Raw genomic sequence first — 16,233 nt, 5'->3', positions numbered from 1 at the left:
TGAGCTCACGTTTTTCTGACTCCACACCTCCAGATTTTTAAAAATTTCAAACTTGTAATCTTCAGCCTCGACCGACGCTGACTCAAGTGACAATGCGCACCTTTATACAACTTTTTTTCATATACGCAGTAGTTTTACTCCTCAAGACCTGAAAGAGACTTTGATTAGCAGAATGTGTATCTTGTGTATTTTTGTATTTATACTGATTAATATTAAATAAATATAGCATTCAAGCAGTTCAGGGTCCTTACAGTAAGAAAAAACACCATGACATTCCATGATTTGAATTTTATTGCCCCTATAGAAAAGCCAACACACTCATAGTGCTGCAGCAATGCAGTGATCATGCATTGTTAGTTGATAGAATAGATAAACACAGCGCATACTATTTCTTTGTGTTGAGATTGTACTCACCTGTCTGTGTTGTCTAACCCCTAAAGGGCTTCTTCCTTGTCTCAATTCATCATTTATATTTCTCAATCAAACTATTGAGTACTTTTGCCATTCGATATTAAATCTATTTTTCACTGCAGCTGGTTCTGCTCAGGTCACACCTCTTCCTGGGTTTCAGAGCACTAACATGCTACCTTCTTTCCCGATCGTTTCCTCCACCTCTCTCCTTCCATATCTCCAGCTCTAGCTCCATGTTTTCCTCTTTTCCCAGCTCTCTTTCCCCCTCCACCCCTCCTCTCCTCTCTTTTTCTCTCTCTCTCCATTCTTTGGTTAGGAGGCACCGGTCGTTATTACAGGACGCTGGCAGGCTTGCCGTCAGTTGCATTCTGGCGAGAGTCAAGTGCCACAAGGTGCCTTTTTCTATTTGTTTGTTTCATGCTACAGTGCACCAGCCACTGACCTGTGGTAGCCGTGTCGGGCTAGAGGGAGGCAGGTTCATCCAATCAAAGAGCGGCTGAAAATTAACACTGATCTTTCCATTCTTGAAAAGGGACTGTGGCAAAAGGCAATTTCATGACCATAGAGTGGATTCTGAATTCTTTTTACACTTTTTTTTTATTAATATCGGGCACATATTTTCTCCTCTATACATTTTAGATGATTTATATCTTTGCACACTTACTATATTTCGCAAATTTATTTGAACAAAAAAAAAGGGTTTAAATCCATCGTTCACAATTTGTTTTTACTCAAAACGTAATCTAAAAAATCCGATATTCTAATATCACAGATTTGTTTTTTGTTTTTTTATCACAGTGAATTCAATCTGAACCCCCTGCAATTCACTACATGCAATATTCATAGTTGATCCATTGACTGCTATTCAAGCGGGAACTATTTGAAGAGGGAAAGTTCATGTGCATTTTTGATGGATTGTGCATGTCTTCCCCTACTCTATATGGATAGAGAGCTTGTTTGAAGGTCAGTGATTCTCTTCAGTCAGAGTCTTCCCTCCGTACTCCTTTTTTTGGGGGGAAAGAATATCTCCAGTCTTCACTCCATATTTTTCAAGTGCTTCTAGGATGACTAGGTTGGATGACCTTGAATCCTGGTGGAGATGAATCTCTTGGAGACGCTCCTCTCTCCTTTTCTTGGGGAACTCTGTCATGAAGAAGGACAACGACCTTCTCCCTTCAGGTTTTTCATGTAAAATATCCACTTTCCCCAGACAGATCCCAACCTTTTCATGTCTGCCATATTTTGTGTTTTTCGTTGTATCGGTGTTGAACTACATTTTCCTTTAACTTTAATACTCACATTGCGTTCGATTTATTCCTCTTTTGTATGAATATGCTTCACGCTATTTATCAATTAATTAGTTTTCCTCTGATCTCATATTATATCCTTAGAAGGGGATCGATATTTAAAAATGTGGTGCATCCATGTGTGTGTGTGTGTGTGTCTTTGTGTTAGCATGTTAGGAACAGGGGGTTGAACAGGGGTTGAGTGGATCTTGAGAGCTGGCAGGTGCATTATTGCAGCAGGCTCTGCCTAGCTTGACATGTGTGTGTTCCTAATCTCCTAGTGATATGACAAAGCTGTGTGGGAGCTTGGGCTGGATCTCTTCTGTCTGTTGTGACACACACGCACACACACACACACACACACACACACACACTACAACCCCCTCTCCCCTTCCCTTTTGTCCAACACACACACACATCATATTCCCCTCTTGACCCCTCAAGAACCCACCACTCTACTATCTATTGGCACCTTCTCAGTATAGATGTGAACTTATATGTGCGACGAGAGCTTTGTAAAACCATCACTACAGTGTGTGCATCTATTTGTGTTGTCACTCTGCGGGTACATAGAATATGTATTCATGCACACAGAAATTCATGCATACACTAGCAGCAAACAAGGCCCGAGACGCAGACGAGTGTGAGTGAATCTCAGGCTTGTTTACCTCCTGTTAGTCAGCGCAGGGAAGGAAGATTAAGGTAAAAGAAGTGGTGAAGTTGCTGTTGGTGAAGTGTTTGAAAAAAACACATTAACGTAAGCTCTTATATTTCCTTCTCTCAACTTGATTTTATCTCTGAGGAGAGGACTTTGTAGCTGCAAAACCTTGGCAACCTTTTTCCAAGTGTGCTTGTTTAATCGAGGGGCGGCACAACTGGGGTCTTGGTGCTCGTAAGAACAGATTTTCTGACTGAACCTTCAAAAATGCCTCAATGGATATGATGTTTGTGTAGCTCTACATTTGTCCAAATGAAGCACATAACTTCTGCTACATATGTATTCTCCTAAATGAATAAAGATATGTATTTTGAGCAGCCCAGTTGCCAGGAAAAAATGTTGCTGTATGTTTCAGCAAACCAGGGATACGTTGAATGTCAACATTTATGCATTCGGTTCTCAAACTTTTTGGGGCCACGGACCCCTTACAGGGGAGAACATTTTCCATAATCGTAACACCGACTACCATTTATACTCTTAGATGCTAAGCTATTTGTATTCTAAAACTTTTCAACCTTAATACTTCAGGCCTGTTTCATAGTGATAAACAGAAACACATTTCAGTTTGAATCATGTTAAGATAAGATGAGATGATCCTTTATTAGTCCCACAGCGGGTAAATTTGCAATATCATTGAACATTAATACTACTTACATACCTTTAAACAGAGGGTGATATTATTCAAATTCCATTTTGACTCAACTTTACAGCATTTCTAGCCTATATTTCAAGTAATTGATCTTAAAAGATTTCAGAAAATTAACGATAGCAAAACTGGCATAGTCCTAATAAATCCTGACATTACAAATATACCAGTCTGAAGCTGACTGTCAGTAAGTGCTTCAACTTAAAACAAATAATGAACTTATTGCTGCAATAATACATTCAAGCACACAATATGCTTGTTTTATTAGCACAAACGGTCCCCATCTGTAGATATGTACTTTTTAATGATACAGCACAATTTTATCATTTATAGTAAATTATTTCGCGGACCCCCTAACAGAGTACCACGGACCCCTGGGGGTCCCCGGACGCCACTTCGAAAATCACTGGTTTAAATAGCGAAAGAAACACGCCGGGCGGGCGGGAGGAGAGGTGGATGGGCTCGTTCGTGTCCCATGTTTACAACGTTCTTCGTCATTTTCATTGTACAAACGTCTTAGTTTTAAGCCCAACCATGATGTTTTTTCCTAACTGTAGTGGTTTTGGTGCGTTGTTCTGTTGTTACATTGTTGTTTGAACACAAACCATGATCTTCTTTCTAACCTGAACTAAGTATTTTTGCTGTATTTTTGGTTCAGAAACGTCACGATTCAACATATCCGTGGTTTGCAGAAACGTCCAATGCCAATATTTTTTCTGGCGACTGGTTTGATTTAGGGGTAATTTTTTACCTTTTTTTAGAACAGACATTAGAGACAAACAGCAAATCAGGGGAGAGAGAATTGGGTGGGTAACATGCAACATAGGGCGATGCAATTACATGGTCAGCACCTAAGACCCCTATGCTACCAGGACACCCATGTACCTGCTTTTTAATCTGGGTTGCTTTAATTCAGCAAGACTAAATGCACATGAAGAGGGCTGCACTTAGCAGATGATAGAAGACCAGACACACACACACACACACACACACACACACACACACACACACACACACACACACACACGATTTGACTCAAAGACATGAACAGATTACATGTGCATGGGTGTGTTTAATATGTTTCACTTCACATGGAGCAGCGGCACAAACCATAACACAGGATGAGGGCATATTCTAGCGGGAACTGAGCCAGTGCATCTGACCATGTTGACATTTTACACACTGACATCAGACGGAGGGATGGGAGGGTGGGGGGGAGGATAGTTTGCAGCCCTGCATTCAGTCACATTGTCACAGTGGAAGGTGTAAATGGGGGAGAATACAGAAATCAGTTAATGAGCAGCGTTTTTTAGACTTTAGAAATCACAAAATAACATCAATCTAAGAATAAATTGATATCTGCTATGATAAAATGATGCAGACGTGATGAGTTCACCATCTGCCTGGCGATACCCCCGCATGCGTCATCAAAACCAGATTCTTCTCCCGTGTGTTTTTACAGTGTGCCACTCGGTCTCCTCCAGCCTCGCCCCAGAGATCCTAATGCATCATTTGAGGCTCATACAATTCACTGCTTCCCAAGCCACCGGCTCCTACCAGCCTGATAGAGGCATTTTTTCGCCACTTAGAAACACGCACTGTGTGTCCGATCCCTTCCTCCTTAATATGTCCTCTATTACCATCAGGCATTTATGCCTGTTTTTTCTACTTCAGTGACCACTGAGCACCGGCTTCATTAAAACTAATTGAATCGGAAACATGTCCGCCCGAGGAAACATTAACTCTTTCCATAAAGGAAATTTCCGATCTCATTTTGTCAATAAGGTCAAAGGACTGAACCCGTGTGTTCAATACTGATACATGCTATGCACATAAACTTCAACTGTAGGGCCATTTAACTCTATCAGCACTGAATGTACCATTCAGACTCTTCTGGTTTCTGCTGATCATATGATCTAGGGATACACCGATACTGGATCGGATATCGGGCCGATACCGGTTCAAATAGCTGCATCGGATATTGGTGACAATGGAGCCAAACTATTCAACTCAGCTCTATGTCAATATACTATATACATTCTATACTGGAATTTTAATTCCTGTTTAAGTTTTGACCAATTTGTTGCTGCATTAAAACGGTTTACACTTGAATTCTAATTCCTGTTAATTTTTAAGATTTTTTACCAAGTTGCAGGTGTATAATTTATTATTTTAATGATGAAGAACATTAAAATACATTTATATCTATGTATTTATTGGTCACATTTTGTTTTACAAAGTTAGGAAAGCAATGTTAATGTCAAGCCTGATGTTTCCTTACACTTAGGCATACAGCGTATTAATCAAACACTGGTGTCGGATCAGTACTCGGCATTGGCCGATACCCAAAGCCCAGGTATCGCTATCGGTATCGGTAGTGAAAAGTCGGATCGGTGCATCCCTAATATGATCATTTGTGAAAATCACCCCACTTTTTTTCCCCCAAATCCTGCAGAAACCTGAAGAATCCCCTCTTTAACATGACATCCAGTCAATTTCATTGCATTATTAATTTCTTGCGGTTAGCATAATCGAGTCTCGGTACAAGCGTCGCATTAGCGGTTTTAACTTGACCACACTTGAAACAATAATTTGATAGCATCCGTCAGAAATCAACGCGCAATAACAGAGCATACACAGCTGTTTAATATGAAGTAAATATTTATGAGTGATCTGACGAGGCATCAAGTCCAGTCAATCTTCTTTGAGAGGATCTGTGCAAATGATTAACCTCGTTTTACTGGTGCTGTCTGGGCTGGTAATGGCCATTAGAGCTAAGAAGGAGTGAGGCCTTTGATTTTTGGCTCCTCATCATTCACAGCTTGTCGCATCCCTTCATCCTTCATACATGGCTGCTGAATTGATTGTCTGTTTAGTCCTATGAATGATAAAGCTGCTCTGGGCCACCACAGGCTGAGCGGGACAGACACGGCTCACTTCCATCTATATGCAAGGTGGATTTCTTTTCCTGCCTCGCCACTCGGAAATCAGCTTTTTGCATTATTTATTGGACAATCACCAGCATTTCAATATGGTAAATCAAATAGTCACAGTAATATAACTATAGGCAGTCGTATCCAAAGGGCCATCATTCCACTCATTATTCATTCATTTTGTTTAGAGCTATAGTCGGAGGGACTTGTGAGATTCATAAGTTGTGTAATCAACATGTTTTACTGCAGGCTCCCTGAACAGAGGGAAAGGTAACATGAGAGGAAGTGATTCTCAATGTAGACTCAATGAATGAAGAGCAGCAGAATTATTGTACATAAACAAGGAGCGATGACGAGACAGGTGGATTATAACCTCTCAACATGACAACCAGAGTGTGCTGACATACTGAAAAAGTCACATGAGTTTTAAATCACTTTCATTTGAAAGTAAGTCAAGTAATAAAGAGCATGCTGTGGCTGTTTAAGTCATACAGCACGTGGATCTATTTCAGCGTCTTGCTCGCGAGCTTTCTAATAAGATTCTCACTCTGTATCTCAAAATAACTTTTAATGCCACTCACATAAAGAAAGATACTACTTTACTGTCATTTACTCGAGGCTTAAGTCGAACCATGTCAGAGAAAATTACATATTGTGTCCAAAACTCATGCTGAATAGAGAGATATAGTATCAGCGTATAGTTTTTAGGGATGCACCGGTACCGGAAAATAGCTGGATCGAGTATCGGGGACAATGGGGCCGATCTATTCAACTCATTTCTATGTTTATATACTATATACATTCTATAGTGGAATTTTAATTCCTGTTTAAGTTTTGACCAATTTGTTGCTGCATTAAAAAGGTTTACTCTTGAATTGTAGTTCCTGTTCATTTTGAAGATTTCTTTTTACTAAGTTACTGATGTACGATTTATTTTTTAATGATAAATAATTCAGTAAGTTTATATCTATGTATTTATTTGTTACATTTTGTTTTACAAAATTAGGAAAGCAAAGTTTAAGTCAAGCCTGATGTTGCCTTACACATAACAGAATGATCTCAGTCACTTCCACACGGTGAGGCATTCAGATTATTAATTAAACACTGGTATCGGATCGGTACTCGGTATTCGCCGATACCCAAAGCCCAGGTATCGTTATCAGGACTGAAATAGTCTGATCGGTGCAGCCCTAGTAGTTCACAGAACTTTGTAGCGTGCATATTTGTGCATCTTTATAATTATTCTCTATATCTTTCGCTGACTACTGCGAGCGTAATTCCAGTAGCAGTTTGAGCAACGGTGAGTTTTCCTCATCGGATGTGTGTCTAACAAGTTCTCATGTAGTGCAAAGGTGAAAGGTCAAGTGCTCTCCCACCACGGGGATCAGATGAGGCGAAGGTCTGGCTTATCTTGGCCTCCCGTCTTGGTAATTCACACATTAGACCTCCAATCTAAATCACACCGTCAACATGTGAACCTTTTTTTGCAAAAAATGACATATTAGAGTCTAAAGAAAGCATATCCTTGTTCAGTTTTGTTGTCGTGGAACGGCTCCTAACCGGACACACCTACAGCAGAGCTGCAGCACTTCCAATCCACCGAGCAACACGCATGTGAACCTGTCAAATTGCATCACAGAATTAGACAAAAGTGCAGTTGTGCGTGCAACATAACCGTCCACGATCGTCATAGTGTGCACCGTGCGTGTGTCTCTATTAGTGGTAGCTGTAAATGTGAAGCAGCGTTTCTCAGAAGCTGGGACTCTGAGTCTTATAATTTGATTCTCACTTTGTGTACAAGCACTTAGCAGCAGATACTGTGTTCTCTGGAAGATGGCCACCTTCACCTGCTGGCTTTTGGGTTGGTTGCTCTCTGTAACGGGAGCAACTGGAGAATTCTTTTCTCTCTCTTCTACTCATGCTGACACCATCATGTCTAACCTTCCACTGATGTCAAGTGCGGGGAGGAAATGAAGTCATATAGGCTCTTAATGAATTTAGACTCCAAGTCCCTCCAGCATATATAATCATGCACAAACACTGACAGAAGTATTCGCTGTCTTGTGTCACGTTTTATTGTGTCGAAGACAGACATGTTTCAAAACCCCTAACTGTACTTTAAGTCAATAAGAGAGAACTTGTGACATTGTAATGCACCCTTTCAAACAGATCTGCTAAATGTCAGCAAACTGGTTCTGAGTGTAATCCCAATTTGCCTTGGAATTAGCACTTTACAGTGACGATCTAATTATTTAGACAATTTATTGCCTGCTGCTAATATCTCTCAAAATAAGCTGTTCCCTTCATTCTTGATCATGTGATAAATGTGGAATCAGCGAGGATAAGTCTCAGACATGCCTCAGAGCCTGGCGTCACTTCTCTCCTCTGACAGACTAACGGAGAGGCTTTGTGACAGCCTGCACTGCTGCAGCTCCAGCAGGCCAATCACTGCCGCTTTAAGGGACTTTCATTTGTGCAAGTTACACACTACGAGACGCACATTTGATGCGCAAAGTGGCTTGAGTTGTGGGCTAGTTGCATGAGGGCGAAATGGCATTAAAGGATGCAGCCGGAGGTTGATGGTGACAGGCTTACTATCAAACTACAATAAAAAAAACGACCTTACTTTGTCGGCTCAGGTGAAAACTTTAAACTTAGAGAAAAGTGTGCCTGTGTGTGGCATCATCGAATCTTTCTCGGTCACTTAAAATCCCAAAATGGCACAAAGCGCTGCGCTTTTTACGCACAATGTGAAGCTGCGCCACCTGTGCGCAACAGGATTTCATCTCACAATAAACGTGTTCTTTTCTTCTTCTTCTTTGTAATAGCAGGTAGTAGGTAGTCAGTCTGGTAAAACTGTCTTAGTTGTGACTCGTCGGCAGATAAAACAGGTTAACAGTCTGCGTTTACATGAGAAAAGTGAAGGCAAATGAAGCGCAACGATGATCGCCAATGCAAATTAAAATATAATATAAAGGTGGACATCACATTCTGAATCCTTTAGGCAACAAGGAAAGTCTGTCCAGAAAGACAACCTTCAACTTTTATTTGCATCAACTTTCGCACCAGCATCCAGAGGAAACAGACTGAATTATAAAAACCCGATGCTCTTTTTTTTAAATTGTTCTCTCAAAAAAAATATTTTGGATTCAAGCGAAAAAAAGAAGATTCCTATATTTAATCCGTTGTAGATGTTTTTTCTTTTGCCAAATACAAATAGGCGTTAAAGAATGAAACGAGCTTTTTAACAGCCTGGATGTGTTAATAAAATCTTCTTCTTTTTTTTTATTCAAATATAAGAAATATAGACACACATGCAGGAGACAACTTGAAGGTGTTTCTCCAAATTAGAAGTGGATTAAAATGTAATTTTGATGACTGAAATATTCGCTCAGTTTAGGCTTAAATGAAACGATTAGAATCGTCAAATAATAAATATGTGCAACATATTTTTTGTCCAAACAAATTGGAGAATTTTAAGTCGAGATAAAACATGAGTAGGCCTGCACACTATTTGCGACATATTCTTAGTCTTTAAATGCAATAACTTACTTTTTAAACTGCACAATTTCATATTTAGTGAAATTAAGATATTAAAATAAATAGTTTATTTAAATGATTTTGCGCAAATCGGCCTGTAAAAGCGCTGATCACAAAACTTAAAGGAAAATAATAAGTTTGACCTCCAAACTGATATTTTCTCTCTCGTGCTAAAGTCCGATCAGAGATGTCCTAATTTAAAAAATAAATTAATTTCAGAGAAATTATTTAGCAAAAAAAATTGATTTAAAAGTTTTATTTGTAAACATTAAATATTTCTTTCTCTCTAAAGTTTTTTTTTTTTTTTTTTTTTTAATTCGGCACCAAATGCGTTACAGAAGTCGTAAGTACATCATGATGTCAAAGATGTGGGCCTATATCACAAACTCATGAACCTCTTGATATAAGATGGGAGCTTTTCATTTTCCAAAACGTGTTAAATCATAACTACCTATAGACGTTTATAAGACATAAAAACATATAGACAACGTGCTCAGCATGAACTCGGATGGTTTTTGAAGTCGTTTAAATTGCACCATGCTTTAGTGTAGCTCTTGGCAATAGAAATAATAAATATATAGAAACGTTTATATTCAACAGCAACAATACTTACAGCACATACAAACAAGGAATGTCTGACAGTTTTACAAACACCATGGGTCCCTCATTTTTCTATACAGATGAGATATTTTTCCACATAATGCGTCATACATAAAAGGAGTGCCATAACTACGAATCTGTATCAAATCTAGCAGACTACATAGTGTCCGGTATATATTATATATAGACATCACCTCAGCAAGTGCCTATTTATAAAATGAAAAAAGAAAAAAAGGAAAACTAGAACATGCGTTGTCTTTTCTGGATACTTTTTGGGATCCTGTCAGAAACACATATAGGCACGAGTCAAAAAAAGAAAAGAAAATTAAAATCTTTTTCATTATAACAAACTTTGTACAACGTGTTATTATAAACCGATGCATTGGTAGGCATCACATAATCTATCAGAATATACAGTGTGTGTGAGTGTGTGTGCGTGTTCATATATATAAATGGAATATATTACATCTGAGTATCAGTAGAGCCGATGTTAAATAAACAAGAAGTGATTGTAAAAACCGGATTGTTGACAATTTTTCCAAATTCCCAGTGATGATTCAAAGAATTAAAAGGCCTACACAGCAATAACACACTCTCTCTCTCTCTCTCGCTCTCTTCCTCCTCTTATTCTTATTTCTCATACCGTTTTGTTGTTCTATTAGCCTACGGAGCTTTGCAAATATTCAGAAATAATAAAAATCTGACTCCTATAAACAGTCTTTTGGAAGTTCTTTGAGGTCTCGGAGTCGAGTTTGGACTCAGAAAGGTAGGGTGTCGAGGAAAAGTTTGTCAATTATTGCTGGCGGAGGGACTAGATCTTCTAGTTTTAGGTAAAAGATACGCTGCAGACCTTGGGTACATAGTGTGCGCAGTTCTGGGAGCTTTCCCAAGAGTTTTGACAAGTAGTTGGGCCGATTCAATCCGCCGCCATTGAACGTCACTTGATCTTTGAGGCAGTTGACTATCTTGTTTTGGAGATCCTCCACTCTCTTGGGTTCTTTGAGCCCGTGTCGCTCTGAAATACAGAAGAAAAAAGGAACACAAATTATTTCCCCTTTCTCTTGTTTTGCACGCGTTTGTATAACGCAGGCAGAGTTTTTAGTAAATGGACTTGCATTTATAGTCTGCTGACCACTCAAAGCGCTTTACACTACATGTCAGCTTTCACCCATTCACACACACATTCACACACACACTGATGGCAGAGCTAAGGTGCCAACTTTGCCCATCAGGATCTAATCTAAATACTCATTATACATTCTAAATTCTAAATACTCATCCACACACTGCTTACTATGCCTTCGGGAGCAATTTTGGGGTTAAGTGTCTTGCTCAAGGACACATCGACATGTGACCCGGAGCAGCCGATCCGGGGATCGAACCACCGACCTTCCGATTGGTGGACAACCTGCTCTACCAATCTGAGCCACAGCCGCCCAACAAGTGTGCCTTTTTTTTTTTTACGCACCTGTTACCATGGCCAGAGCTGCGATGCAGGAGAAAGCTGAGATGTCTATGTTCATGCTCTGCAAGTTGGAAGAAAAGTCCACGATGGCGTCCACCCACTCTCCAAAGCCGCGGACGCACTGTAGCCGGTGTAACACCACTCCATTACAAAAAATAAGTTTGCCTTCCACCGGGTTGGACCTGCAATTAATAAGGAAAACGCCATTAATTACGCATGGCAATAAATGGGGATTTAAAGAGCCTTTCTTATTATTATTATTGGGGCAGCTAATAAAACCCAAATCAATGAAGCTTGAAGGAGCAGCTGATGATTATCTTAAAGATTGTTTTGTTTAATAATTACTCACCTGTACGCCAGCCGCAGGACGAACAGCTCCAAGAAGGCGGATTCAAAGAGGAGATCCTGATCTTGCTTGGGTAGATCACAGAAGCCCGGGATCTTCTCCGCCCAGCCTCGGATGATCTCCATGGAGCCCGTCAGGAGGTCGTAGAACTGCTGGATGTGCTGAGTGTTGTCTCCGGTCATTTGGTAGTCAGGGTTTGCCTGGAACTGGAATTTAATTTAAACAGCACCGTTAATGAGGTCCTTTAAAATATATAATCCGTGAAATTGCAAAATGCCCATTTCACAAGAGAAAGAGAGGGTGCTTTTTCCACTATTAAATCCATGTCTTCTTTTTTATTAAGTTCTCTATTTCAATTTACTTAGGTGGAGGAAGAAAACAAATCTGCCACATTAAAAAGCCTGACAAAGTTGGGAATTACAGAAAAGTTCCAAGGCAGTAAATTGTTACCTAAAAGAAGGACTAAATTAAAAAAGGGCAATCAATCTTGTTGTTCATTCTGTTTTCACTCGGAGTAATAGTTGTCAACTTTTTTTTTATTATTTATACTTTATTTTCTTCCTTTTTTCAAGGCTGTTTTCATATACGCAATCCACTGTTTGTAATTACAACAGTCTATAAACCAACTTTTAAGTAGATGAGCTTTACAGACAAACCCATCAAGTACACTATAGAGAAAACAACTTCAACATTCAAAAACAAAACTAAGAAAAGAAATAACAATAATAATAATAATAATGACAAAAAGAAAGAGTAGAGTTATAAAAACAAAACAACAAAGCAAAAAAAAAACACACATAACAAAAAAGTGCTGTGTTTTTGAAGTGCTGTGTGTGTGGATGACTTACTCTGGAGTAGTCCAAGGCAGACATGGATGGGTTGGAGTCCACATGGGCTCGAACAAGTGCGCTTATGAGGCTCACCGGCGGCGAAGGAGGAGAGGGCTCCTGAGGACTTTTGGGTTTGGATGGTAGTCGTCCTCTCCGACCTTTCAGATTATCAGTCCGGACAACTGCATCGGAAGAAACATATGACACATAAAGTCATCAATACGCACTCTTGTTGCTGTGCGTAAAAGTGGGGTTTAAATAATCCAACACTCTTATTACGCACGTTCCTCCAGTGTGTCAGTGTTGAAATATAAAACTAGTGGTCTAAAATAATATGAATGCATGGCCTAAACATACCTTCTCTCACCATTCCGACGACCATGCACTTCTGGAAGCGGCAGAACTGGCAGCGATTTCTTCGGCGTTTGTCAACAGGGCAGTTTTTATTTGCTAAACACACGTATTTAGCGTTTTTCTGAACGGTGCGCTGGAAAAGAAAGAAAGAAAAAGCATAATGTCACTCATAATGCAGGGCCTATCCTTTCTAAAGGATGTAGAACATGTAGAAAACACGGACTGTGGATTTGCTGCACAAGTGGTATACAAAATGAAAAGATGAAAACGATATAATATCTGTCTCATCTCCTGTTCGGTGTGAACCAACAAGAGGGAATAAGACCGACAGCAAATACACATTTCTTGGTCTTTCATATTTTTACTTTATTCCTTTGAGATGTGGATAGATGTGCCCTATATGTCATATACAGTTATTTTACGCACGCAACTTTAAGGTGTGTAATATTGAAATTATATTATATACGTTTTCAAGGTGCTTTCCTTCTCTTATCTCACCCCAACAACCTTCAGACCCAAACCAGATATATTTGGCATTTAGGCTGTCTGTTTAGATTCAGTTTGGAAAATTCAGTTTCTATAAGGATTTTTTTATAACCAGAGCAAATCCAAATTATGGTTTATGTCTGCTGTATAGTTAATAGAGGAAGTGTCGAACTAGGTGATCATAAAGGGAGTTGATGACTAATGTTCTCTGTGAAATGTTGTTCCAAGTGCCCTTAAAAAACATGACAAATATTAATTATTATATTTACTTATATATATATGGATTGCTGCACAAGTGATACATATATATATTAAAAAAAAAATCTCATCTCCTGTTCGGGGTGAACCAACAAGAGGGAATAAGACCGACATCAAATAACACATTTCGTGGTGTTTTCATATTTTTACTTTATTCCTTTGAGATGTGCTGTGATAGATGTGCCCTATATGTCATATATAGTTATTTTTACGCACGCAACTTTAAGGTGTGTAATATTGAAAATGGAATTATATTATATGTTTTAACTTGTGTTATTATATGTTTTTTTTAAAGAAATTGGGCAGATTATCAGAATCAGATCAGAATCAGAATCGTGTTTATTGCCAGGTGTAAGGAATTTGCTTTGGTTTTGTTGGTGCAAGTTAAACAGTATAATAACAAAAGAATAGATAAAAACGTTAGAATAAAAAAATCACTCATATTCATGGTGTCACATCATCCCACCTTGAAGAATCCTTTGCAGCCCTCGCAGGTTCTCACTCCATAATGCTGGCAGGCTGCGTTGTCTCCGCACACCGCACACAGACCCTCGTTTGACGGAGATCCTCTGGACGGAGGCGACGGCACACCGCTGTCCACCAGCTGGTGGCCGTGTCCGAGCTGCAGGGAGTGAGGAAATGCCAGACCAGCAGCTTGTTTCCGGATGGCGCTGGGCACCGCGAAGCTCTGCCCGTCCAGGCCTCGGTGGTGGTGCACTCCGGAGTTGTCGTGGTTCATGGAGACGTGCAGAGGCCCGTCGAACCGCATCTGACAGCTGGAAACGGGAGTACCGGGCGGGGATTGCTTGAAGGAGAAGAGGGAAAGCCTTGAAACTGGATTCTTGCGCTGCTGGTCCATCATGTGAGACGTGGCCGCGACATAGTTCTGGTGGAAACTGTGCAGGGAGCCCGGATCCTCCCACATGTGATTGGGCTGAACCTGGAAGTTTGGCGTGCTCGGAGCGTGAGGAGAGGATGGTTTGAAGTACATAGGCCCACCAGAGTGAGCCGCCATCATCTCCTCCGACTGAGGAGGAGGCTGCAGGTGGCCCTGCTGGTGGTGGTAGCTGTGCATCTGGACGTCCTCCACCTTGATGGAGGATTGGTCTCCTCCAGAGTGGGGCATCTGATACAGACAGGGCGGTTTGACGTCGTAACCGGTGTTGTAGTTGTCCATGAATGTGCTGAAACTCGGGAGAGAAGTGGTGGCTGTGATTTCAGTGTTGGTCAAGTCCATGCTAAACTTAACAAACTCGGGTGTTAGGAAGTCGCAGCTGTATTCTCCTGCGGTGTGGTAGCTGTAGCTCTGGGAAGCAGGACTAGCTCCTTGAGGTGATGATCCATACTGAGCCTGAACGCAGGGCATGGCTGGAAAAACCAGAAACACATCAGAATACCACCAATAAATCTGGAGAAAGTTTTACAGTTTCATATGATTTTATTTTTAAACAAAAAAAAACAAACATTAAGAATGTAATTTCATAATAAAATACATCTGTATTTTTTTATTTGTAAGTAATTTTCCATATCCTACCTCAAGTCTTCTGACAGTTTTTCGGTGACACTTGAAATGGGTTTTGTCAGGAGTTGGAGTATGGGTGTCAGGATTCAAGAAAGCGGCTCTGTTCTGGATCTTCCCCTTAATAAAAAACACCACTTTGACATTTACTAGATTATAAAATAAACAAATATGATAAAAAAAAAAATCACCACGAGATCCCAGATAAAGACAGATTTAACCTTTTATAACACAATTACGCACAAACTGCAACCACTTTCCGATTACGCACGGCGGTTTTGGAAAACGTCATAAAAAACTTTGAATGGATACAAAAACAAAAATATGTGCATATATAGATAAATTAAACAGCAGAAGTCGTCTTTTTTTCTTTCCTTATAATAAAGTGTGCGCTTGTTCGTGATGCACAGACCAACTTCGCGCACTTGACATTAGTGGAAACTTGTCTGAGAAAAGCTAAAAAAAAAAAAAAAAAATGAAATATCTGCACAGTCTGATCCAGACTCAGTTTTGTAGTCTGTAAACTTCAGTTTAACAGTGAAAACAGACTAAAAAGAAAAATATTTAAAAGGCTCGGAGGCACATCATGTTGCAAAGAAAAAGAGATGAGTTGAATCTTACCTCTTTCACATCAGGATCGTGGCTTTCAATCCATGCGATAAGCATGCAGGGGGTATTCATCAATTTGTGTAAAAGCTCCAAATCATGAGCGGCGGTACCCAACAAAAGCAGCCAGGCAGACTTTAAACCGAGTGACTCCAGCGTACTGACAGCGACACGAGCTTCGACTACCCAGTCTGGACCAATGTGGCTTTGTTTATGTGAGCTCTGGATACCGTGG

The 16,233-nt window shown here is 40.0% G+C and overlaps 2 protein-coding genes across 11 annotated transcripts in view; one reads left to right on the top strand and one right to left on the bottom strand.

Moving 5' to 3' along the window:
• LOC141782765 (glycerol-3-phosphate dehydrogenase, mitochondrial-like) overlaps window positions 1-16,233 on the top strand; it is a 187,457-nt gene that overhangs the window by 85,635 nt on the left and 85,589 nt on the right. The window lies entirely within an intron of this gene.
• On the bottom strand, window positions 10,847-16,180 carry LOC141782764 (nuclear receptor subfamily 4 group A member 2). The gene is made up of 8 exons (XM_074659464.1): window positions 16,014-16,180; window positions 15,408-15,512; window positions 14,340-15,241; window positions 13,133-13,262; window positions 12,794-12,957; window positions 11,949-12,151; window positions 11,603-11,781; window positions 10,847-11,149 (listed from the first exon to the last, which is right to left on the bottom strand). The coding sequence occupies exons 3-8, from the start codon at window positions 15,237-15,239 to the stop codon at window positions 10,893-10,895; spliced, it is 1,833 nt and encodes a 610-aa protein (XP_074515565.1). The 5' UTR covers window positions 15,240-15,241; window positions 15,408-15,512; window positions 16,014-16,180; the 3' UTR covers window positions 10,847-10,892.

The sequence above is a fragment of the Sebastes fasciatus genome, chromosome 14, assembly GCF_043250625.1.
Source record: "Sebastes fasciatus isolate fSebFas1 chromosome 14, fSebFas1.pri, whole genome shotgun sequence".
NCBI lineage: Eukaryota > Metazoa > Chordata > Actinopteri > Perciformes > Sebastidae > Sebastes > Sebastes fasciatus.
This window is presented reverse-complemented; position numbering and strand designations above follow the sequence as displayed.